The following is a 26,365-nucleotide window of genomic DNA, read 5'->3' as shown; positions in this document are numbered from 1 at the left end:
GGGGCATGTCCCATGAAAGTGGCTTTTCTCATCCGAAAGTTCTGCAGCCACTGCTCATCATCCCAGACTTCCATGACGATGTGATCCCACCACTCGGTGCTTGTTTCCCGAGCCCAAAAACAGCGTTCCACAGTGCTGAGCATGTCCGTGAATGCCTCAAGCATCGTCGGACTCCTCACTCTCACTGTCACTTTGGATCTTAAGGAATAGTTCGACAGCCAAACGTGACGTGCTGGCGAGACTCGTCAGCATATGCCTCAGCAGTTCAGGCTCCATTTCCCGCAGACAGATTGCACTGCACAGAAACCGTTGAAAGATGGTGCCAAAGGTGGACGGAAACAAAGGGATTTCTGGGAAGCGAAGCGATGCATCACAGGGCGTTGGGACAGGACCCAGAATCCCCCGCACCCACGCCCCCTTCCCACAATCCACGGCGCCAGAATGGGAAGAGGTGCTCTGTGGGATAGCTGCCCATAATGCACCGCTCCCAATGGCGCTGCAATTGCGGCCATGACAGTGCGCTGGCAGCTGTCAATGTGGACAGACTGCAGCGCTTTCCCTACTCAGCTGTACGAAGACAGGTTTAACTCACAGCACTGTACAGCTGCAAGTATAGCCAAGGCCTACGTTAGCACTACCCCCCAACTATCCTAACACTCAAAGGGGTACTGTGCTGCTACCACCATCTTTGGGAGGAGCTATAAAACAGGGCTAGAGCAATTGTGATCACCGAAGATCCCACAGCACATTTCACAACTGTAGGGAAATTTACTTCTGTAGCCTGGACAAACCCCAGCCTGGGTAACTGCATCCTACCCACCCCTCAGCTATAACTGGGTATTTCCTATCTATCTATAATCTATAAAATGATGGGGTCTAAATTAGATGTTACCACGCAAAAAAAAGCAATCTTGAAGTCATTGTGGATAGTTCTCTGAAAACATCCATTCAATGTCCAGCGGCAGTCAAAAAAGTGAACAGAATGTTGGGAATCATTAAGAAAGGAATAGATAAGAAGACAGAAAACATATTGCCTCTATATATATCCATGGTATGTCCACATATTGAATACTGCATGCAGATTTGGTCACCCCATCTCAAAAAAGATATATTGGAATTGGAAAAGGTTCAGAAAAGGGCATCAAAAATGATTACGGGTATGAAACAGCTGCCATATGAGGAGAGATTAATAAGACTGGGACTTTTTAGCTTGCAAAAGAGATGACTAAGGGGGAATATGATAGAGGTCTATAAAATCCTTATTTTCTTTCTCCACACCAGTCATGAAGTGTTATTTACTCCTCACAACACAAAAACTAGGGGGGTCACCAAATGAAATTAATAGGCAACAGGTTTAAAAAAACAAAAGGAAGTATTTTTTCACACAACGCACAGTCAACCTGTGGTACTCTTTGCCAGAGGATGTTGTGAAGGCTAAGATTATAACAGGGTTCAAAAAAGAACTAGATAAATTCATGAAGGATAGGGTCAGGATGGACAGGGATGGTGTCCCTAACCTCTGTTTGCCAAAAGCTGGGAATGGGCGACAGGGGATTGATCACTTGATACCTGTTCTGTTCATTCTCTCTGGTGCACCTGACATTGGCCACTGTCGGAAGACAGGATATTGGGCTAGATGGACCTTTGGTCTGACCCAGTATGGCCGTTCTGATGTTCTTATCCAAGTTCCTTGGCTGCTCAGCGTCACTGTGCACTGCTGAGCAGCCATTGTGGTCCTCCAATGTGGTGGTTCCATTGCAGTGGTGGATGAAGCAGCTCCTACCCACAGTCCAAGACACGCACATTATTTTAATAGGATTTTAAGATATCCAAAGATATGAACGGTTTACCGCATAAAAAGAAAGTTAAAGTGACAGCTGCTATTTTACTGCAACATATAAACAAACGACAGTTTAATTCCTAAGACAACACCAAATTCCTGGGCCTTTCCAATGAGGCCTTGGAAGAATTTGCATTCCAACCATTTTTAAAACAAGAACGTGGCAGGTATCATTTTAGAGGATATGCAAAATATTTTATTCATGTTCTGAAAAAAAGGCAGTCGCCTCTAGACCACCATCCCCACTGTCAAACTATAAACTGGAGGGGGTCACTCGCAGCCAGGAGCGGCACCGAGCTAGAGAATGCTTGTTTAGGCACTTCAGAAATGAAGCTCAGCTTCAAAACACAAAACACAACATTTGGCTTCGACTTTTAATATAAAAACTCACCGATGTACAAAAAGGCTAAAATGTGACAAGCCATTGGAAATACTGAGATTAACATTCTTCCTTACACCGTAAAAAAACAAACCCAAACTGCTAAGAAGCATTGAAATGTACATTTTCCTTTCTCACCACACATCAGGCCATTCTCTACTCAAAACGCTTGGTTACAAAAAACATGGCATCTTCGCTAGGAACTTCAGTGCAACTGGGCTACTCTCGATGGACCAGCACAAATAAGCCCAGTAAAAAGAGGACGGCATACTGAAAAACAAAGCAGTAGAATCACCAATCAGAATGTGCATTCAGCTCTACAGACAAACAATAAACATGCTTAGAAGAGCTGCCACTAAGTACAGTTTAGCTTGTGTGCGTAGAAGCTTCCTCAGCAAACCAACAAGAAAATCATTTCTTAGTGTAATGTGACAAAAATAAGTATGTCATACCTTAAATTTGGGGTAATCGTTCATTAAAATAGTCACAATTCCAATGTAGGGGACAAATCTACAAGAGAGAAAAAAAAAAATCACTTATTTCAGATAGTTTCCACTGAAGATTTCACAGGCTAAGTTGTGCCCTGGAATATGCACAAAGAAATTGCCAGACTGGATGACAGGAGTGCTCCATCAAGCACAGGATACTCTCTATGAACAGTTGCTTCAGTGGAAGATGCAAAGCCTCCCCTAGGGAAAGCTTCCTCCTTAACCCTCTTTAGGCAATAGGCTGGGTTAAGCTCTGAAGCAGTCAGGTTTCCTCCCTTCCCAAGTTCTTGGTTTTTGTTTTAAAGCCCTGGTATTAAAACTTGGGGTATTCTTGTTGTCCATAAATCTCCAACATTTTTTCAACCCTGTGAGCTCCTGGCCTCAGTGATATCTTGGGGCAATCAGTTTCTCCAGCTAATTATGCATTGCTAAAAAAGAATTTTTCTTCAGTTTCAAGTTTGCAGCATCTCAGTTTCGCTGCATGTCCCAGTGTTCTTGTATCATGAGACAGGAAGATAGAGTTCCTGTTGTACCTTCTCTACAGCATTCATCATTTTGTATAACTATCATGCCCCTTCTTACTCTCTTACGCTAAGGTAAGCAACCATAATCTTTGCAGTCTCCTCATACGGGAGTTTTTCCAAGCTTCTAACAATTCTGGTTGGTTTCTGAAGCCCCTCTATTTCCGCTATCCCGTTTGTCATATAAATCAGTGGTTCATATTCTATAATAATTCTAGCAAACCCTGGGACAGATTCTGCCACATCAAAAAAATCATTCCTCAGTAGAAACTGTGCAAAATTGTGTGCCACCGCAGCCTGCAAGTCACCAGTTTCCATGTGTACCTCAGCTAAAGATGCAAGGACCTTATAACCTCCCACCAATTCTAATTCTGCCATTTTTCCTGGTAATAAATCCTTCTCATGGATGAAGTCCCTCCTGACCACAGAAATCTCTGCACCAGTATCCCTGCACCCTTGGCTCACTTTGCCATTAAGCTTAACAGCATGCATATGCTCACTGCTTGCTTGTGTAGAAGCAACCTTTACAAATCCTGTGCGGTAAGAGGCAGTAGCCTGGAATACCCCTGTGCTCTGAGAAGCAGCAACTTCATGTGTTACCTGGTGCCCGTCCCCTCTCAGCCCAGGACAGTTATTCCTCAGGTGCCCAGTGGACTTACCTTCTGGGCTCCTTTGCTTGTACAGGAGACTTGGGACGAGAACAGGGGAATGGGGAGGTGAACGCCCAGCCTCCTTTTTCTCAGGGGTAAAACAGTGATTCTGCTTTCCACCAACCCTACACCCCTCTGCCAGTGTGTTATGTTTAATTGCGGCTTGTGATTGCTCATAAGAGTCTGCAAACCCAGCTAATTCACCCACTGCATCCACCTTTTTGTCCCACAAATTCTGTTTTACATCATCACTGCACATATTCAGGAATTGTTCCTGAGTAACCAAATCACACATTTCTTCCAAGCTTGTAATGCCTTTTCCCCTCACCCACTTGTCTAACAAATCTCTCATTTCATTTACACAGGCCACATTACTTAATCCAGATCCCCTCTTAAGACTCATGAATTTTACCCTGTAGGTTTCAGGTGTAATGTGGAACTGTTTCAAAACCAGTTCCTTAAATTTACCATAGTTTGAAAGCATCAGCAATAGGCATCTTACTGAATACGTCCAGAGCTCTCCCAGTCAATTTTGCAATCAATGTAGTCATTTTTTGATCCTCAGGAATCACATGGAGAGTGCACAGTCTCTCAAAGGTGATGAAATATTCAGCAATATCACTGGATTCAACATATTGCAGGCATAACCATTCCCATTTGTGGATTGTTGGGGAAGTGGAGCCAGCTGCTGAAGAGTTTTGTCTCTTCCACTCCATTACAGCCAGTTCATGCTTCTGGGTCAATTTTGACTTGTCTCTGGGCCTTAATTACTTTGTCTTTTAAATCCAGGGTTTGCTGGTGGGCAGCTTTTTGTACTTCAATTTGAGCCTGTTTCTGGGCCTCAATTTCTTTGTCTTTTAACTCCAGGGCTAGATGCCTCTCTCTTTCCTTTTCCTCCTGAGCTTGCTGCCTCTCTCTCGCTTTTTCTTTTATCTCCAGTTCTTTCAGTTGCAATAATCTCTGGTGCTCCCTCTCCTTTTCTGCAACTTGCAGCCTAAAAAGCTCCAACTTCGCAATCGCTTCACTGCTTTCACTCATTTTCCTGTTTTTCTGTTCCTACGTCACTTTCCCGAAATAAGCAAACAGAAAATAACAAATCAGTAACCACTTTGTCTGTTCTCCAGCCACCACACTTAAAACTCACTTAAAATCACTACCAGTATCTCAAAGCAGTCAGCTGTGCACATATCCTTTGAGGCTGTCACCTGACGTGCTGCGATTACCTTTGAGCCCATTTTCCCCGACAGCTTGGGACTCCAGAACCCTGCCTTGTTGAGCCAGACACTCTAGCCTGCTGCAACACAAGTCTGGTCCATGCCCCCAAAGCTGCAGACTTTAACTAAAAACTGCTCAGCAGGTCATTTGACTCCAGCACCCAGACATCCAGCTGTTTTACTCTGTATAAAGCTTATACAGGGTAAACTCAAATTGTCTGCCTTCTATAACACAGAGAGATATGCACAGCTGTTTGCTCCCCCAGGTATTAATCACTTACTCTGGGTCCATTAATAAACAAAAGTGATTTTATTAAGTATAAAAAGTAAGATTAAAGTGGTTTCAAGTAATAACAGACAGAACAAAGTAAGTCACCAAGCAAAATAAAGCAAAAACACGCAAGTCTAAGCCTAATACATTAAGATTACAGGTAAAATCTCACCCTCAGAGATATTCCAATAAGCTTCTTTCACAGACTAGACACCTTTCTAGTCTGGGCCCAATCCTTTCCCTTGGTACAGTCCTTGTTAGTTTCAGCAGATATCTTAGGTGGAAAGCAGGGGTGTTCTAATGACTGGCGGCCCTCTTTGTTCTGTTCCACCCCCTTTTATAGCTCTGGCACAAGGCGGGAATCTTTTGTCTCTCCGGGTCCCAAAGGGGGGGTTCCCACCCCTCCTTCTAAAAGGAAAAGTACCAGATTTAAGATGGATTCCAGTATCAGGTGACATGATAACATGTCCTGTGAGACCCCAGCCTCCATTCTTCCTGGGCTGGCCAATAGGTACAGAGGAAGGTTTGTAAGTAAGCAGAGCCATTTAAACCAATTGTCCTAGTCAATGGGAGCCATCAAGATTCTAAACCACCATTAATGGCCCATACTTCGCATAATTACAATAGGACCTCAGAGTTATACTTCATATTTCTAGCTTCAGACACAAGAATGATACATACAAATAGGAGGACTATATTCAGTAGGTTATAACCTTTGTTATCATACCTTACAAGAGACCTTTTGCATAAAGCATATTCCAGTTACATCATATTCACACTTATAAGCATATTTCCATAAAACATATGGAGTGCAACGTCACACTACTATGAAGTGCGTCTAAGACACCTGGAAGTTTTGGGACAGATGGACTCTGCATAGATTTGACACCAAAAGTAGAGCCAGCATTTGCCATTTTGGGGTAGGCCTGAGAAATGAACTTTCCACCCTTAATGTCCACTGGGACACAAAAGACAGGCCTGAAGATTTTAGAGCTCTACCAAGGAGATTCTTTGGGGGACACCCAAACTTTAACTAGCTCTTCAGGTCACCATCTGGTTCCAGCTGTAGGAGAGTGGAGCCTAAGGCCTGTGCTGCGGGCTGTGCATACTTTAATATTTAGACTGGCTCTGTAATGGACAAGTGTCCAGATAAGGCAGAGATCTGGGTACAATGGACTCCAATCTCCCAGACAGTCGAGAGAACATTTAGATGAAGTTTAGCACTTACAGCTGGCCCTGGGATGGCCTGACACACCGGCTGCTGCTGGCACGGACCTCGGGGTGGCCCTGGAGCCAGCAGCACCGGCCACTGCTGGTGCGGCCCTGGAGCCAGCTGCTCAGATGGCTGCTGGGGCACTGGAGCAGCAGCGGTCCCAAGGGCCACGCCGGAGGCCACGGGAGCAGTGGTTTCCAGAGACCTCATACAAGCAGGTGGTGGGAGGCAGTCAGTCCCCACCACTGGCCCCATAGCTCCCCCAGAGCAGCAGTACCCCAGAAGCTGTGAAGTTTTGGTCAGGGATATTTATAGTGAAAGCCATGGTCAGGTCACAGGCCGTGAATTTTTGTTTCTTGTCCATGACTTTTACTAAAAATATCCATGGCTAAATCTTAGCATTATGCCTTCCAAAGTTCAGTCAGCCAATCATTTCTTTTAATGAAGCTAAAATGATTAATTTTATAAGAAAATAAATATAAACACTCTTCAATACACCAGTATGCTTTGCCTGAAAGCAACAAAAAGCCTTTTTAGTATTTAGCATCAACAAGTCATTAAGCTATTTGATCTTCAACTCTAGTCAAAAGACTTTTTGTACTCCCCTTTGAAAATTTTCATCCAAGTGCTACTGATATTAACTTGGTGATTTTTTTTTAAGTTAAGCTTGTGCCTTTACTTGATTCTTTATCGTGGGTAAAAGAAGCCTGAAAGCTTTCTATTGTAATTATCAAAAATAATGAGTTTATGAATCCCTAGTTTTGCTGGGAATGTCTTTGGGTTCTCAGGGATGTTTCTTGAGCTCTTGTGCCGTAACTGAAAGAAGCATTGAACCTTTGGCAGAGATGGCATTTCTCCCAACTGTTCATTAAGCATTAAAGTTAAATAGACATTAACTTTAAGCAGCCTGACTAAAAAATCCCCGCCATCTTCAGATGCTGAACTTTCATGGTCTAGGGACCTAGTGCAGTTTTGGCACAAATGTCATCAGGCAGGCAAGACCTGAATTTTGAATGTAAAAAGCCTTTTCAGCCTTCTTTATCCATCATAAAGCAGTGAAAGGGTACACTCCTATTGCAGATCAGCTTTAATTGAGTTCTGGAAGAGGCTACATGACAGCTCATCCACCTCCAAGACAGGAAATGAGCAGAAACCTGGAGGGCAGTTCACACATGGATACCTTTGGTCAAGGCAAGCCAAGAAGTGAACTTGCCTTTGTTACTCAATTCCACACATTACTTGCTGACACGCCACTTTAATCAAAAACCACAGAAACCCCAACAGGGAAGAGCTCAACAGAAGAAGGCATTTTCCAGCTCACACTGGAGACAAGCACTGGTCAGAGCATACCCTCCTCTGCTGGATAGCTTCACTTACCCTCTTGCTCGCCCCACCACGTCTTTCTTCTCCAACCAGTGCTGCCCTTGTTTGTACAGCCCTCTGTCATCAACGGCATTATTGTCTCCCTTTGTCAAAAATTTGATGTCTCCATTTTGCCTTACAAAGAAAAGAGACCACAGGTCACAGATGAGCCACACAGCTATTCCAAGCAAGTACAACGACTGCAGGGACTAAGCTATACAAACATTTCAAACACACAGGTTTGTCAGAGGTCCCAGCCAAATGGAACCCTCCCCCTTCAAAGCCCTTTTTGAAGGGCAGATTAAATATTTAGAAACATTTAAAACACAAGAGAGAGAGCGCTCCTGGCTCCACTAATTCCAACACATTGATGTTCTTTCCTAAGAGTTTCTGGATGGCACTGATGGGATTGCTTCTCTCTCAGTAATTTCTCTCCTGCTTCTGATCCTTTCTGCCTCCCTTTCGACCTGTAGTGTCTCCTATTTCCTTCCATTTTTTAGAGCTCCCAAGTGATGCATATTTCCAAGTGGCAGTCCATAAAACGGTGCTATCAACTGGGCTTCGGCACATTCCAGTCACTTGTGAATGGTCCTCTGAAAGCATGTGCCAACTGGAGCTGCTCTTATGGCTTGGTTCAGCATGTCATGAGCTTCCCAATTTGCAAGCCTACCATCAAATCAATCACCTGCAGGAAAGCATGTGGAAGCTCTTCATTGTGTGCACTCCCTCCACCACACTCGAACCTACTGGTGCTCTGACACTGTCTGCAGCCAAGAAGAAGAAAGTCCAAGAGGAACGCAGAGCCAGCTGCATTCGAGTAGCAGCAGGAGCGTCCTTAAAGTGTCCTAGGTACTGACAGCCTTGTCATAGGTACAGTACATGAAGGCTGCCTCAGAGAGCTTATTGTTGTAATTCAGCAACACGTAAGAATGTCAAAATAGGAGTGTTACAGTGCAGGTCTGCTCTCAAAAAGGATCATGCAACGGTAGCTTCTTCTCGCAGTGCAGATCTGAACCCTGGAAAAACTAGCTATCAGAATACGCAGCTGACCTGAGTGCTAAACATAAGTTGCCACAGCTTCTCATCCTTATCCAAGCTCTGGGAGAGGGAACTGGATTCTAGCCTGTCTCACATAGCGATAGAACTGTTAAGTTAATTTTGACAGCAGAATCTTTACCTCTGGAGGTAGAGAATGAATCCAGTTTAGTTCTTAGTCCAGAAGGACTTTGTAGGGCTGATGGGTAGAACACACTTTCCTTTGTAAACGAAGGAGATTTGATCTGGAGTCAGAGAAAGATAAGAATCTGCGCATTTTTGGTTTTCAATAGGCTACAGAGTCTCATACTGACAGCCCATTACTACACAATGGAAATTGTAAATCAGGAAGCTAGAAATTTTGGCCACTGGGTATAGAACAGCTGGGACTTTTGGTATCTAGGGAGAAACAGGAGGCAGCTTAACTCTAGGGTAAATACTCGAACTCGCTGCTGGTGATGACAGAAATGTCAAAAATTAAATGGTTATCTTTAGGTTTCAGAGTTAACACCCATTGAAATGAATGTGTCTGGTTAGACCTCAGACCCATTGCTTCAGGCTGTCTGCTCTGCTTCACACTGCTCATGGCTTTAAAGGTTCTCTTTACAAACATGAGGACTAGATTTTATTTCTAAATGTAACTTGAGATTCTGGGAAAGGGAGAGGATTCCACAGAATGCAAAGCACAAGGCCTTGCCTACAGTCCATCCATGGCCATCTCAACGCTCAGCAACAGCTGAACACATTCATATCATTCTTTAAAAAATGTTTAACTCTGAAGTGAAGTCAAGGATGGGAAGTTTGGGAAGGAAGAGGAAAGTTTAGTAAAGAAGCCACATCTCAGCCACACCTGCACTCGTTGCATGCAGAAGGAGACTGGAGGTCCAAGTGCAGTTCTACTCTGAGAAGAGACTAAAAATATCACAGTGTGTTTCCTTTATTGATCAAGATTTTTGTATAAATAAATCAATAGAAAAAGACTGGTTCTATTAACTAGCAGATCTGGAACTCACCCTGAGAGGAGAGTTAAGCGGGGCTGCACAAGGAGAGCAGCTGGCTGAAACTGAAGTCTGGCAAGACAGATCATGCTGGTGGGGAAGGAAGCACTTTTTAGAACTCATCACGACTAACATCACCCCCACCATTGAGGCATCCTACCCTCCAGATGTCGAGATGATTTACAACGTTGGGGTCATTCTACATTCTACTGTTTCTAGGTACCAACATAGCTGTAGCTATTAGAATTGCATTGAGGCTGAAGGTGGAAAGCCACCCTATCTATCAAAGGGATTTGGCCACAGTAATTCTCACACATGTGACCATCATACTCCATTACTACAATTCACTGTATCTAGGAATGACTCCATCAGTCCTGATAAAACTCCAAGTTATTCAGGATGCAGCACCACCACCTACTGGGAGCCCATCACCTCTAGAAACCACTCTCTGCCTTGGCTCTCCATGGAATATAGGATCCAATTTAAGAGCTTATTCTCAAATCCCTCCACGGGACTGGCCCAAGTTATCTGAGGAACTGCCCCCATGTGTGACCACCACCACCAGCCACTGGAAACATGGAAGAGGGAGTCTCATGAACACAGGATGGTGTTTTCTTGGAAGCTGGCCCAGAACTTGCTCAAGGAACAAATCAGAATGACCATCTCCCCCACTCCAGAACAAAATGCAAGACTCACGCTGGCTCAAGGTTTACAGAGAAGGAATGATATATAGTCCAGGTAATCAGGCCTTCCAAAGGTAGATTTACTCTGTCCCAGAATGAGAACAAGAGAACTGGCATATTAAAAACCAACACGTTTTAAGTTAAACACACTACATATATCTAAAGGATCTCAAAACTTTAAATATATAGAAGTCACTTCACTCACCACTGAAATGCAATCACCTCTGGGGCAGAACAGAGGAGCTACATAACAGAGAATATGAACACTACCCAGCAGTATGGGACAGGAAATGAACAGTACTGTATTCCAGTAATGTTGCAGAAGAAGTTAAGGGAGGCAGAATTGCCCGTAGTTGGGGTCAGGACTCCAGGATTAGCCTTCACCTTATGAAAAATGGCAAGAGATCTTTAGCACAAGTAATCAGAACCTGACTGTAATTCATCTGCATGAAGACCCTTCCAGCAGCACGCTATTTCCTGGCACTCTGGTAGGACACCGGGTCAGTGTTGAGGTAAGAGCCTTCACAGCACTTCCTGCAGCACCCGGGCTTTCCTTGATGTCTCCCATCCACTTACCAACCAGAATATTTTGTGAGATAAGCACAGCCCAAGGTGACACAGCTACAGACATTTGCAATACAATCATCACCCAGACGCTATACGTACTTTTCATGAATTTTCAAGACTCGATGAACTATTGGAATTTCTCTTCCTTCTATCCTAAAGACCACGATTTCTCCCACCCTGATGGGATCTTCAATTCGGTTGGTTAAGAACAGAAGATCTCCTCTGTGAAAAGCAGGTTCCATGCTGCCACTGTAAGACAAGGAAAATAGCAGTTATGAAACAAGGACATTTGAAAAACTAGAATCAGTGTTTGAAATCTATATGGTTTCAAGTAAACCCCAGAATGTCCTCCCTTAGGAAAACAATCGAAATACTGAAATCACTGAGATGCTTTGAGTAATCCCATAGCTGTAAGACAATCAAGACAAATATATACAGAGGATAATTAAATTACATGCCCTCTCCTCCACTTGCCTTTCCTTTCTTTCTATTCTCTTGAGACTTTCTCCCTTCCTTTCCCTACAAAACATACAGCTTCACCCCAAAAAACCAAAATGTTAATATGAATCATTCCAAACATACATACACCATGTTAAGGTCATGTTTAAATAATTTTGGAAAAAAAGGGAATGTTAATGATAAAACAAGATGTGATCAATATACAATATGTTGCTTAACACAGTTAATCTGGTATGAAGATATGCACCTATATATCAAGACAATGTAATTGTAATGTCTTATTGCTCATCACCCAAAGTATCCATAAAGTCTACCCCCTCGCTCCCCCCGCAAAACTAAGAGTCCCTGAGGAAAATACTTGAAGCCAAGACACTTCAGTTTCACCCACACTATGCTTTGATTTCCCACCACTGCACTGCCACTGGTGCAGCTCTACTAGAGATAAAGCACAGGCAGCCATCAGTGTTACTACCACCATGCCAATCAGGCAAGGCTCTCTGGTATCCAGACTTACTCTCAGTGGCAAAGAGGCTGGTGGCCACCAGCAACTTGTTTCTCCCCACTGCTAGAGCTGCACCAGGACTACTGCAACGGTGGGAAGTTTTAGGCCACGTCTATGCTACAGACTTCAGCTGACGCAAGCTTTGTCTGCATGCATATCGCTTTGGTGTGGGCATACTTGGCTGCTTCCATTGACGCTACACATATTCACCCAGAGAACTTGTGTGATGTAAAGTGCAGTGCACCACAAGTATGCATTCAGTGTGCCATCTGCTGCAATGCCTTTTGGGGAATTTTTGCAATGTGTTGTGGGATAGTAATGACTCACCCAAGGATCTGCAGGAGCTAGGGGTCAAGTTTTCAGCATGCAACTTTCTCCATCCCATAATGTCATCCATATCCCACAATTTCCCCACCTTTTTAAAAAATCCCACTCTGACAGAAGCACAGAGCTTTGCACTGTTCTCACAAATGTTGAGAACACAAGACGCATGATTCTCCTGTACTTGCAGCCCCACAGAAAGTACAGCAACAATGGTGGACATGAGGATTTCTTTGAGAACAGTTTGCTGAGCAACATTGTAAAGAACAGTTCAAGGTTGTTGGTGGCATTCATGGAGCAGCTGCAGATGGTGGAGAGCAGCTTTTGGGCCCCCAAAAATGAGCACTGACTGGTGGGAGCACATCTTAATGCAGCTATGGGACAATGAGCATTGGCTGCAGAACTTTTTGGTATGCAAGGCCACATTCCTGGGTCCGTGTGCCGAGCTCATCCCAGCGCTCCAGTGCATGGACAACAGAATGAGAGCTGCATTGACAATAGAGAAGCGAGTGGCAATCATGCTCTGGAAGTTTGCAATGTTGGATTGCTACTGGTCAGTGGGAAATCATTTTGGAGTTGGGAAATCTGGTGTGAGCTGTTGGTGATGCAAGTATGCAGGGCTATTAATAGTCTTCTGCTATGCAGGACTGTGACTCTCAGCACTGTGGATGGATCTGCAGCAACGGGATTCCTAAACTGCACTGGGGCGGCAGATGGCATGCACATCCCTGTTTTGGTGTCAGCTCGTCTTGTACATCAACAGAAAGGGCTACTTTTCTATGATTATGCCAGTGCTGGTGTATCATCAGGGATGCTTCATAGATATCAATTTGGGCTGGTCAGAGAAGGTGCATGATTGCTCCCATCTTGACGAAAACAGGACTTTTGCAAAAACTGCAACCAAGGATATTCTCTCCTGACCCCTGGATTACCATTGGCACTACTGAAATACCAACAGTGATTCTGAGGAACCCAGCCTATCCCTTGCTCCACTGGCTCATGAAGCCTTACACTGGGCAGGTGGACAGCACCGAGGAAAGATCCAACTCTCAGCAGATGCAGAAAGACAACTGAAGGGGCACTGGTGGTGTTTACTCAACAGATTGGGATATTTTTCTCATGGAAAACCCATGATTATAGCTGCCTGTTGTGTTCTGCACAGTATCGGTCAGGCAAAGGAGGAAAAGAAGCTTCCATCGGAGTGGAGGGCAGGCTGTCTGCTGACTCTGAAGAGCCCAAACAATATGGAGCTATGCGACTGAGGGAGGCTTTGAAAATTCATTTTAGTCATCAGTTACAGCAGTGTTTTGTGTGGAAGTGTTCTCTGGGCCTGGAGCTTTGGGTGCCTCAAAGAATTGCATAATGCTTTCTGTACGTTTATAACTATGACTGTTCATTTTACTGAAGCTGTGAGTTCTATGGTGCTTGGTTTGCATTTACAAGTATTGTTTGCTTTGACTACCACTATGCATTCTGCATTTGTGAACTAAGTTAATTTGGTTCTCCAAAAACAAAACTTTGAATGGGAATAAATAGTGCAGAAAATCAATGTGCAAAAACACCCCACAGGCAATGTTATACAGATTTTTAACATAACTTAATGGGGTGAAAATTTAAAATTAGAAACTAAGTAAACACACGTCCACTTGAGTGCACAAACGTAGTTCATCGTGGGCCCACACACACCAGCCGTTCTTGCAGGTCAGTATGTGAGGCTGTGGTCTTCCTTGTTGTCTCCCAGGGTGGAGTGGTAGGCATAGGCAATGGTAGGCATGTGCCCTCATGATGCCATGGGTATGTTGGAAAGGTGTAGGGAGCAGCAGCAATCATGGAGTTCTCCAAGGACTGCAAAGGGTGGAGTGTCCAGGAATTATGGACCAGTAGCCTTTGTGTTTGCTACGTGAGAAGACCCATAACGTCCTGGAGTATTTTCCTGCTCCTTGTCTTGCTGGGACTCTTGGGCCTTCCTACTATCCCCTGTCCTTTTCCACGCTGTCATTCATATTGGCCCTCCAAGCCTTTTCTTCCTGGTCTGATGCAACACTGGCTTGTAGGATTTCACTGGACATGTCCTCTATAGTCCTCTTCCTTCACCTCCTCCTCAGGGTCAGGCATTCTGAGGGTGTGGAGGGGACACCCTTCAAGGCTGCCATGACAGAAGCTACTGATAAAAAAGAGATGTGACATCAAATTTACAGACACATCCATTATTCACATAAGCCCTGAAGAAATGCTTATTAACATTTCAGCATTGGATCGCCTTGGTACAGCACCACTCTCTGGCCCCAGCCACAGTAAATATTATCACCAGGTTTGGGAGAAGAATCTTCTGTTGTATGAAGATATAGGGCTGGTCTACACTGGGGGGGGGGATCGATCTAAGATACGCAACTTCAGCTACATGAATAACGTAGCTGAAGTCGAAGTATCTTAGATCGACTTACCTGGGGTCCACACGGCGCAGGATCGATGGCCGCGGCTCCCCTTTCGACTCCACTACCGCCGCTCGCTCCGGTGGAGTTCCGGAGTCGACGGGGAGCACGTTCGGGAATTGATATATCGCGTCTTAACGAAACGCGATATATCAATCCCTGATAAATTGATCGCTATCCGCCGATACGGCGGGTAGTGAAGAAGTACCCATAGAAGTTCATTCCCTATTCCATGGGTATGAGTATAGTGCAGGGGTTCTCAAACTTCATTGCACCGCAACCCCCTTCTGACAACAAAAATTATTACATTGACCCCAGGAGGGGGGACCGAAGCCTGAGCCTGCCCAAGCCCCACTGCCCTGGGTGGGGCAAAGTTAAAGCCACTGCCCCAGACAGGGGGCCAAACCCCAAGGTCTTCAGCCCCAGGTCAGGGAGGGGAGTGTGTGTGTGGCTGTAACCTGAGCCCCACCACCCATGGCTGAAGCCTTTCGGCTTTGGCCCCAGGCAGTGGGGCTTGGGCTTCAGCCCCGGGCCCCAGCAAGTCTAACACCAGCCCTGGAGACCCCATTAAAACAGCCCTGGAGACCCCATTAAAACATAGTTTGAGAACCGCTGGCATAGGGCAAAGGCACTGAACACTGGCACTATTTTCCACATTGAGTGGTAATTTTAGCTGATCACCTGAGGCTCACAAAGGCACAGAGAACACAGCTGCTAACAGCATCCTAAAACCACATTGGCCTATATTCCGCTAGCCTGTTTACTACAATGGTACCAGCCAAAGTCATTGCAGAGCAGCGTGGGAAAGTATGCTACCTTGGAGGAAGGAATAAAGCAGCCATTCCTAGAAACCTTTTGAAGAAGACTGCAGAGTATCTCCATGAAAGTTTCATTGAAATCTTTCTGGAAGACAAAAGGGACATCCCTATGCACATAAAGCATGCTGCATGGACCACCCACTGTCTAACCCACCAGGGCAACGAAAGACAGATGACAACGCTATCTCCTCTTGAATGAAAAGTTGTTCCCTTTGTCTGTCTTGTTAACTTGGGGATGGACCAGGAACCATCCTTGCATTTAAACACTGCAAGGAAAGGTATGCACACACTTATCTGAGCTCTCTTTCACTTCACCAGGCTCATCCACACTTGCCGGGCGGTACTGTGGCAGAGTCTCAAGCATGCCCTAGTTTGCAGCATTGCCAGAGTCCCTGGCTGTACGTCGTCATCCTCACTTTTCCACAGTTGTGGGCTGTCTCAGACTCCTCCAATGTATCCGCAATGGTGTGCAGGGTGCTGGTGGGGTCTCTGCCAGGTATGGCATGCAGTTTTTGAAGCAGCAGCAGATCAACAGCATAACACCTGGTCCATTGTTGTGCTCCCTGGTCTTGTGGTATCCCAGACAAAATTCCTTAACTTTCACACAGCAGTGCTGCTGATTCCAGTCATACCCTTTCCCTGCATCCCCCATGCAAGCTGCTTGTAGATGTCAATGTTTCTAAGGCTTGTCCATAGCTGTGCTTGCACAGCCTCTTCACCCCACAGGCCCGTGAGATCCAATACCTCCTGTCTACACCAGGCAGAAGCGCATCTAATACTTCTCTGTGTGCATGCAGACAGTTAGTTGGGCAGCTGCACACAAGGGTGAGCTGCGAGGTGTGCTTGCCAAGGTGGGCAATCAGGAAAAGGGATTTCAAAAATATGCAGGGGGTTTTAAGGAGGTGGTGATTCTGGTCTCTGTCAGCCCTGTCCAGTGGAGTTTAAGATTGTGGCCAGAGCAGTCATTGTCACAGATAATAGGGCATTCTGGACAGCTGCTGGAGGACTGTTAGGGTTAACACAGGTCATGCAGCATCTACACCTGCAGTGTTGACTTCAGAGGTGATTTTACTGTATCAGTAAACAGGGCGCTAACGTCGACCAGAGAAAAAATTTTGTAGTAGATATGTGCACAAGTAGGTCAATGCAAGGTAATTTACATCAATCTAACTTTGTAGCGCAGACGAGGCCTTAAGGTCAGTGTAGACACATCCTGTCTAGCACATATGCTCAAAATAGAAGGGCTCTCAAGTTCTCAGATAGACTGTGCTAGAGATCGGTTCTTGTGATTCAGCATGGTTCCTCAAACAGTCTCTTTGCAGGCACTCCTACTCAATTTTTTTCTTGTAAATGGCAGAACATTACAGCATCCCTAACCTTTTTAATTGCAAATAAAGTCACCATAAAAGGAAACGTACTTCAAGCACTGCATGTATTCCCATTGTGCCTGGAGATACTAGGCAAAGGTTGCTTGTCAGAAGATATCATTTCAGTGAAAAGGGAAAGTGACTTTATGGCCTCCCATCTTACTCAACGGGAAGTGGCTGAAGTGCCTCTCATCAGCACTCTGAGGAATCGGCAGTAAGCGATAGAAGTTTCACTAGTTTGTTTTCAAAGTGACGTGATGATAAACACTGACAAGCTGCATAGCTAATGTCCCCAGAGAATGGGACCTGTGAAGTCAGTACAGGTACATTCTGGGGAAGCCAGTACCCACAATAGGTACAGTAGAACCTCAGTTACGAACATCTCGGGAATGGAGGCTGTTCATAATTCTGAAATGTTCGTAACTCTGGTTATGTGATGGTTGTTCTTTCAGAAATTTACAACTGAACATTGACTTAATACAGCTTTGAAACTATGATACAGAAGAAAAATGCTGCTTTTAACCATCTTAATTTAAATGAAACAAGCACAGAAACAATTTCTTTACCTTGTCAAATCTTTAAATTTTCCCTTTAATTTTTTAGTAGTTTATGTTTAACATAGTACAGTGCTGTATTTGTTTGTTTTGTATCTGCTGCCATCTGATTGTGTACTTCCGATTTCAAATGAGGTGTGTGGTTGACTAGTCAGTTCAGAACTCCGGTGTTCGTAATTCTGAGGTTCTACTTTATAGCACTTCCCCAGGAATTTTAGCAACAGGAAGCTATTTCAAGTCACAACTTGTGGACACCAACCCCACTCATTTCCTATTGCATTTCTTAGCTCACAGAGTCAAGATGCCATGTGAAAGAATTTCCCATGGAGTCATATGCATAGCCTTCAGCCAGATCTACTGAAGTGAGAAGGAAAACTTGCCTTGTAGTCTTACAGCTAGCTCATCGGATGGCCAGAAAAAAGAACTCTGGCCGTGAAATAGAGTGGTCAGCACACTCCCAGCCTTGTTACAAGAGAGCAGCACAGCACATTCAATCGCAAGCCAAGACACTAAACAATTCTGTTCACATTTGTTACACTAATAGCAATCATAAGTTTCCCTGCTGAATGTCTCCATCTGTTACATTGACTTCCTCATTGATTTCAATTTCACTGCCATTAAGAGCTCTTCACGTACTTTAAATATACATGTAGCAGCAAGATGGAAAACAATGAACACAGGAAAATAATGCATTTATATTTTCTATTGTATGCCACAATTTAGTTTCAGTTCAAGTTGCTATCCTTTTGAAAAGATAATCTTTACAACATAGATACACCGCTTTACTGGTAACCCAATTTGCAGAGAATCAATAGGACCCCTCTCCCCCATCACCTCTACTTTACCTATGACCTCCCTCCTTCGTCATTTCTTCCAGACATCTTCATGCTCACTTCCATGCGATCACTTAGACCTGGAATGTCTGCACTGAACCCATCCATAAGGCCACTACACTGTCTTCCTTCTATGGCCCACAAAGTCGTAAGATCTCCTTGTCCTCCACCAGATCAGGCTAAGGAAGCTCAAAGGTGGTGGTGGGTGATCTGCAACTCTGGGGCCTGCTTCTGGTCCTTTGTTGTACCATATCTCTGGGCAGCATCCACTAACTTCTTGGACTCCTCTGAGGAGCAGTGGGCACTGACCTGGGTTCGCTGATTCGTGTTCCCCCTTGGATACCTTGTTTTGGCCCTATGACCTTTTACTTTTGTCCCTATTTCTCATGTGTTGCCCAGGCTTTGGGTCTCTCCCCTCAGTTGAGAGGATGGGCTTTTATTGTCTGTCCCAGTACTCATGATAGGTACACTCTTCCAGCAAGTCCCTCTCCAAGATCCACTTCTACCTAATGCCCACATGAAGTTAATATCTAACAGCTACATTGAGGGGCAGTAAGGGGCAGTTTGAATTTTTATATATAAATATTCACTTTGCTTGTCTCCTCCCCTCTCCCCACCCCCACTGTTCTTCTGAGTCGAACTAGATTGTAAGCTCTTTGAGGCAGAGACTGTGTCTTCTGACATGGCCCAGCACGTGGTGGGTGTTAGCATTTGAAGTCCATCTCGGGTGTTTATAAAAAAAAATGCTCCCCATAGGATTCTAACAGCCTTGAGCTTCCTGAGTCACATGCTTTACCATACAGTGTGAGAAGTGTCACCTGAGCTCTGCATTTCCTGGGTTCATAAGGTCTGTGGGGTTTTATTCCTTATAACGCTACCTTCTTGAAAAAAGGCAACCTGAACTTCTCACTCCCTTGTTTTTGGATTTGAACTCTGATGTTATACAGGGGCATGAGTAAAACAGCAGGGAGTCCACCAGTAAGCTTAAAGCCACATGAGCAATTTTCTGTGCATGAAGAACAAGAACTAGACTAAAAGGAAGTCTGGCTAAAAAGTGTATAGGAGATGCTGGACATTCAAATAATATATGAATGAATGCTTCTCAGCCAAGTCATCTTTAAGCCAGTGTTGCTGAAATGCTATAGAGGCTGAATCATTTGTGTTCCTTCCCTGAACGGAAACATTCAGCCTCCCATCCTCTCAAAGCCAGATCCATGTTATGCCCCATTAGCCGCACCTCATGAGAAGTCTGAAAGTCAAACAATTTTTACCTGAGTACCACTACAATGGGACTTTCACTTCCTGTAACCACCATTAGCCCCTTCCAGATCATTAAAGCTGAGGAGACAATCATCCCAAAGTTCAGCACCTGATAATACAGCTGCAATAAGAAAAAGACACTAGGTTATGGGAGCACAGACATGGATATGTAATAACCTTACAGGTGGTGACGTTGTGGAGAACGAGAAAAACAGATTTCCAACAAGTGAGTGACTATGAGGCGCTGCCTTTGCAAGCAGGCTAGGTCTGAAGCAGGGGCGGATTTACCACGAAACATACCATGCCTTGGCACGCAGCCCCCCCAACAACAGGGAGCCCCTGGGCCAGGCACTCAGGCAGCGCACTCTGCTGGGCTGGACTGCAGGGGCAGAAGCTATGGGGGGCAGGAGAACAGGGAGGGAGGCTCACCCACAGCCTCAGGGAAGCAGGTGGGAGGTGCGGGTGGCGGCAAGCACTGCGAACGGGGGCTGGAGGATGCAGGAGGAGTACAGGGCGGCCGCGCAGCCGGCTAGAGAGAAGCAGCGCTTTGAAGGGGAAACCGCCGCTTCTCTTCGGCTGCATGGCTGCCCCCTGCTCTTCCTGAGTCCTCCGGCCTGCGTTCGTGCGGCTTGCTGCTGCCTGGTGTGCGGCAACCGGGCACAGCCCACTGGGGGAGGGAGAGAATGGGTGATGTTTCAACTCTCCTCCCCACCAGCCAGGAAAGCTGACAAAGCATGAAAGTGGGGGTTAGGGGGAATTTGCACCCTTTCAAAGGCTGCAGTAAATGACTTCCCTCCAAGTTTGTGGGCAAGAAAGCAATGAGAATCTGAGTCTAACTCGGTGCCATTCAGGCCTCGTCATGGGTCAATACAGCTGCATGCTGCCTGTTACTCAGAGATAAATGCACAATCATAAGCTAGCCTCAGAAGGTAAGCTCTTTTAGCACAAGGATGTAGGCTTAATATATTTTTATGAAGTGCCATGTTCTGTATGGCACTTTATAACTAATGAACATGAACTATATGATGCATGTATGCCACTTTCAAGCAAACATATAGAGATTTATGTAATTGGAGCATTAAAATCCCGAGCTAAAAGGTTCTGATCTGGAATTTCCCAAAGCATGGCATGGAGTCAGTTGAGATTATGTTTTCTTCTGTTTTGGCCTTTCAGTTGTGGTGTAGTCTTTTTGTGCTCTGCTAAATAGCTACCTCTGTGGTAGAACACAGCAGCTACCTTTCAGCAGTGGCGGAAATGATTTCTATATACTCTTTATCCACCCCACAAGAATATTCAAATAATTGATTTAGTTAATCTTAGTTTAAAGCACTTTTTGATCCTCAAAGGATAAATATTTTGAAAAAACTTCCCCTTGAAGTCTGGCATGATTAGACGGTCAGTTTATAGTTAACCTTAAAGTTCTAGGGAAAAAAAGAATGAAAAACAGGGGGTGGGGGAGATAAGAGAGAATGTTCTTTTTCTTGGCTGGGTCCCGTGGGGGGTCCCCAAAAATGAAGCTGAGCATAGGGCCCCACTAACTCTAAATCTGCCACTGGTCTGAAGCCCAGGAACGGGATGCTCCTGCACTGATGGGCCACACAATAGGCAAGGGGTCAGACCTGGGGAGGAGGGGGACAGTGCACTGCAGCAAAATTCAGAAAATCCGTGCGACTCCCAGGGCCACTGCCAATCTCCTCAGGCCAGGGGACTAACGCCGGGGGCTTCAAAGCCAGTCACAGCTGGGCATCACCAGCCACACGAGCCAAAGCCCGTCCCCACGCCCCTCACCCAGCTCAGCTCCGCGGGCGGGCGGAACGGGGCGCTGGCCGGAAGGAAAAGGGGGCGCCGGCCCTTGCTCCCCCCCAGACCGCCTGGGTGGCCAGGGGCCATACTGGGTAGCTCCACGGCCTGCGGCAACTGGTCGCCGCAGCCCAGGCCAAAGCTCCCCACGGGCGCTGGGCCCGGGCCTGCAGGGCAGGCTGCGCGGGGACCAGAGAGCAGAGCAACGCCCGGTGCCTGACCGGAGACCGCCGGGCGCTCCGAGGCCTCACCTGCCGCTTGTTCATGCGCCGCACATCGTCCAGAAAGTCCAGGGAGAGCATCGCGGGAGCCGCCAGCGCCGGCCGCCAGCGCGCCACTTCCGCTTCCGGGCCGCAGCGCCGCTTCCGGCAGCGCCTGCCCCAGACCCCGCCCACAAAGCACTTCGCCGCCGCCGCCACCCGTCCCTCCTCCGCCATCAGCCCGACCCCACCTTCTAGCCCCGCCCACATCCCTTCATTGGCCCCTGACCTCACCCGACCCGACCCGACATGCCTTTATTCCCCTGACCCTGCCCACACCCCTTCAGTGCGCCCTGCCCATACTATGGCAGTTGTATAGCTTATAGCGTGAACTACTGCAGACCAGATAGAACATCTGCCTTTAGCACTCACTTTTCTAAAAATCTTCAGTCATGCTGTAGGGAACCCATCATCAAAGGAAGAAACCATGATAAGCTTCTGGGATGAGAAAGCAAGCACTAGAGCAGCAGATCTCAAATGCAGTTGGGATCCTAAAGTGGGTCACAACTCTGTTTTAATGGGGTCAGTACGGCTAGCTTAGACTTGCTAGGGCCCAGAGTCAAAGTCCAAGACGAAGGGCTTCATCCCTAGCCAGCGTGGCTCAGGTTACAGGGCCCCTCTCTGGGGCTGAAGCCCTTGGGCTTCAGCTTTGACCCCACCCAGGCTGGCAGGGTTGGGCTTTGGCCTCCACACCTGGGGCAGTGGGATTCAGGTGAGCTCAGGTTTCCATCCCCCCACCTGGGGTCATGTGGTAATTTTTGTTGTCAGAAGGGGGTCACGATGCAAGGAAGTTTGAGAACCCCTGCACTAGAGTATGTGTTAGGAAATGCCTGAAAGGCAAGCTGGCACACGTACCTTGCACTGGCTTACCCACCCTGCCTATAATAGAATGGAGCCCATCCACACATTGTTGGATGCTTTTATTTGAAATAGTTTGAAGTAAACATTATAGCAAGGCACAAATGCCACTGCAGATTAAATAGATATGTGATGGCTTGGGAGTGACCCCTGCTATTGTTACTCTACATAGGCTACCTTGTAAAACATTCCCTAAGCTAATGTACACAGTATCAAAAAATACAAAGAGTTCCAAACTGTTTGTATCAAAACACATCAAGACAAGAAAGTAAGCAATTCAAATCCAATAAGATAAATAGCTTTTAAATTATTTAAACGTCATAGTGAACAATAATGAGCAGGATTTTGTCTCAACATAAAAACTGTATTGAAGTAATTATATTACACAAAGCATGTGAAGAGAACAAATGAAGAAACAGCATGGACAGTGAAGAGTCAATATGACTATATGGAAATAAAAAGTCTCCAAAGTAATTTATAAAATTGAGTAAAGATGGGAGATCTGCTATCAAAGGAGCTAGAGTATTGGAAGCATTACAGTATGGTGCTCTCTCAGTTCAAACACCTTTATAGATGCCACTCTCTTCCTTGCCTGATCATGCGTATGGAGCATTCCATACTACTCAAGCTGCTGCTAGTAGTGCTCAGACTGATTTTGCTATATGCTGCACAGAAGAATACACACGCTGGTGTTAACAGACTGAGGTTTCTTATTGTAATCACAGTATCTGCTTCAGTATTTTTCTCCCAAACGGGGAGCTAACAAACTACAGCAGATTAAGTATATTTCTCTTGCAGAGTTTTTCATTCCTGTGATTGAAAGTATATAGATTATACCACTCCAGCTGATACAGCCACGGGCAGGTTATATTTGTCTATCTTGGGGATTTCAGCTGTCCCTGGAGTACTGGTGCATCCTCGATAGTGCGGACAAGCAAAGCTATTATGTGCTGCAATATGCACCTGTGCAGATTATTCTTGTCTGAAACTGGGACAAACTACACAGCTGCTAATTGAATCTTATATTGGCTCTGTCTTCAGCAGGGTTTGCAGCAGTGCAGCTACATTGGTATCTGGCCACCAAAGGCTAACTGTGGCAACTCCCCAGTGTAGAGGCCTTTGTTGCTGTGTGAGATCCTGTACTTTGTAAATCACTTAAAAATATAAATGATTTAGCAATATTTATATAAACAATTAAAAATGACTGAGGTTGCAAAAAAATCTCTTCTATGGTGATTTAAATTTATAACACAACTTGATTAAACGACATTCATGGAAAAACTAGAAGATGAACCTAGCATACTTCTAGGGCAAAGGTGGGCAAACCACAGCCTGGGGGCCACATGCGGCCCTCTAGATGTTTTAATCTGGCCCTTGAGCTCCTTCTGGGAAGTGGGGTCTGGGGCTTGCCCCACTCCGGCACTCCAGCTGGGGAGCAGGGTCGAGGTCTTGTTCTTGCTCCACTTCGCATGGCTCCCAGAAGCAGCGCCACATCCCCCCTCCGGCTCCTATGCATAGGGCCAACCAGGGAGCTCCACACGCTGCCCCCACATCAAGTGCCATCCCCCAGAGCTCCCATTGGCCAGGAACTACAGCCCATGGGAGCTGCAGGGGCAGCGCCTGTGAACAGGGCAGCGTGCAGCATCGCTTGGCCGCACCTCCACGTAGGAGCCAGAAGGGGGACATGCCGCTGTTTCTGGGAGCTGCTTGAGGTAAGCAGCACCTGGTGCCTGCCACCCTGACTCCCTCCCCCGCCCCAGCTCTGATCCCCCTCCCGCCCTCCGAACCCGTTGGTCCCAGTCCGGAGCACCCTCATGCACCCCAACCCCTCATCCCTAGCCCCACCCCAGAGCCCACAATCCCAGCTGGAGCCCTCCCGCATCCCAACCCTCAATTCTGTGAGCATTCATGGCCCGTCATACAATTTCCATACCCAGATGTGGCCCTCGGGCCACAAAGTTTGCACACCCCTGTTCTAGGGCAATGAAACAGCACGGTGTAGCCTACACAAAAGCTATGGTTTGCATCTGCTGCATGATGGGAAAGGATTTAACGTAGATTTGTATGACAAGTATATTTGGTTGACAGTCTTATGGATTTGAGTGATAAAGCGGAAGGTTGGAAGGGGAATTTAAGCCATAAATACTAGAAGAAAACTAAAAGAAAGGAGGCAAGACTGGGGCTCCAGGCAGAGGCAGTGCACACTCAAAGGAAGAGAGCTCATTTTCAGAAAGAAAACTGCAGCTTCAGACAGTGCTCCTGCATCCTTAGGAGTTAGACAAGTTCCAGTGGGGTATCTTGTCCTGCTTTCTCTTTTCACCTCTGATGTGGCAGAGATTCAGTGCTATGGAGGTGGAAGCAGTTTTTATTTCCCTTACAAATTAAAAGTTAATGGAAAGCACAGTCCAGCCCAAGAAATAAACAGGATATTTCAAAGATCTGCCCCACTCCCACCCAATATTTTGAGTAAAAAATGTTCTTTTCTTAAATCTTAGTAGCATTTTAATGATTGTTCTGAGAGCTGCTACTGGAATCCTCCAGGCCACACCTCTGACTGTGTGTACAAAGCACTGAGTCACTCTTGCACATTTTGCATTTCAAACTATTTTCTTCCTCCATTGTAGTGTTCGTCTCTCTGTTATACGCTTCATGTCCATTCTCATTTGTCTCTGTTTGTAACTTTTCCCTTTCCTCTTCCTCTACTGGATCTTTTACTTTATGAACAATAAAGAGGTGCCTGTTCAGAGAGATGTGAGATGTATAACACAAGCCACAGAGCAAGCATTGAGAAGTAGAGTTGTCCGCCTTGTGCTGAGGTATGTGTTCCTGAAATTCAGTACTGATATCTGTTGCAAATCCACATTTAGCACATTTCCAATGTGTCTTCAGTTTTTTGGCTGGTGGAGCTTCAGTGGTTGCCATCTGTCCTGGAGTATCTGCAGACACTCTCTTTGGAGATTTCGCCTAAAAAATGTAAAAAATGTCTTTGTTATTATATCCACGTAAGAGCAAGAACTTTAACTTGCTGAATTGACCAACATGGCTACAACAACACTGGTACTTTTCCAAGACCCAAAGAAGAACTGTGTGTAGCACAAAAGCTTGTCTCTCTCATCAATAGAAGTTGGACCAATAAAAGATATTACCTCATCCACCTTTTCACAGTTAGAATTAAACAAACACCATACAGTTTAAAGGAACTTGAAGGACAGGTTAAAGGGTTCTCTGGAATGATCTGAAGGAGGAGATGCAGGTGGTGTGGTGCACCAGGGCAGTGAGTTCTATGCATATGGGTGGAACAGAAGGTGCAAAGATGAAAGTGGGAGGAGGACACAGGAAACAGCTAGAAGGAAGGTTTGGGAGGAGTTAGAAGGAGAGTAGAGAGAAATGAGAACAGGGATGGAAGACAGGGCTAGAGCTCTGAAGGGGGAAGAATTTGTACTTGATGTGGAAGGCAAAGGGGTTTGAAAAGGGACGTAACATGATCAGAGAAGGGGAGAGGTATGTTATTTTATCGATAGCATGGGAGATAGACTGGCAGGGTGAGAGGTAGGGAGGACCATAGAGGAGGCTGAAACAGCTGAGAAAAGGAATGATCAAGGCATGGAGAAGGGGGTTGGGTCACAGGGCTTCTCTAGAGACATTGTTAAGGAAAAAACAGCCTGATCTGGTGACCAACT

General features: G+C 45.7%; 2 protein-coding genes across 4 annotated transcripts in view; both read right to left on the bottom strand.

Moving 5' to 3' along the window:
* Window positions 1-2,200: 2,200 nt before the first annotated feature.
* Window positions 2,201-21,915, bottom strand: SEC11A (SEC11 homolog A, signal peptidase complex subunit). The gene is made up of 6 exons (XM_054042818.1): window positions 21,819-21,915; window positions 19,779-19,888; window positions 11,321-11,470; window positions 7,954-8,073; window positions 2,672-2,729; window positions 2,201-2,489 (listed from the first exon to the last, which is right to left on the bottom strand). Exons 1-6 carry the CDS (start codon window positions 21,867-21,869, stop codon window positions 2,439-2,441), a joined length of 540 nt encoding a protein of 179 aa, XP_053898793.1. The 5' UTR covers window positions 21,870-21,915; the 3' UTR covers window positions 2,201-2,438.
* A 2,611-nt stretch (window positions 21,916-24,526) lies between these two features.
* ZNF592 (zinc finger protein 592) overlaps window positions 24,527-26,365 on the bottom strand; it is an 84,995-nt gene continuing 83,156 nt past the window's right edge. For 2 of the 3 annotated variants that reach the window (XM_054043068.1, XM_054043069.1), the window contains exon 9: window positions 24,527-25,649. In XM_054043068.1, the coding sequence (XP_053899043.1) occupies window positions 25,188-25,649 (462 nt within the window). In that variant the 3' untranslated portion in view covers window positions 24,527-25,187. The remainder of the gene's footprint in view (window positions 25,650-26,365) is intronic. The other variant, XR_008446551.1, reaches the window with a different exon arrangement.

This window comes from Malaclemys terrapin, chromosome 10 (assembly GCF_027887155.1).
Source record: "Malaclemys terrapin pileata isolate rMalTer1 chromosome 10, rMalTer1.hap1, whole genome shotgun sequence".
NCBI classification, from domain to species: Eukaryota; Metazoa; Chordata; order Testudines; family Emydidae; genus Malaclemys; species Malaclemys terrapin.
This window is presented reverse-complemented; position numbering and strand designations above follow the sequence as displayed.

Excerpts from the sequence above, each read along its gene's own strand:
- SEC11A (XM_054042818.1), bottom strand. The coding sequence starts at position 21,869 with ATGCTCTCCCTGGACTTTCTGGACGATGTGCGGCGCATGAACAAGCGG. Across the intron at positions 11,471-19,778 it reads CCCATTGTAGTGGTACTCAG|TGGCAGCATGGAACCTGCTT; the intron begins GTAAAAATTGTT and ends CTTGTCTTACAG. Across the intron at positions 2,730-7,953 it reads GTGGTGGGGCGAGCAAGAGG|ATTTGTCCCCTACATTGGAA; the intron begins GTAAGTGAAGCT and ends TCTCTCTTGTAG.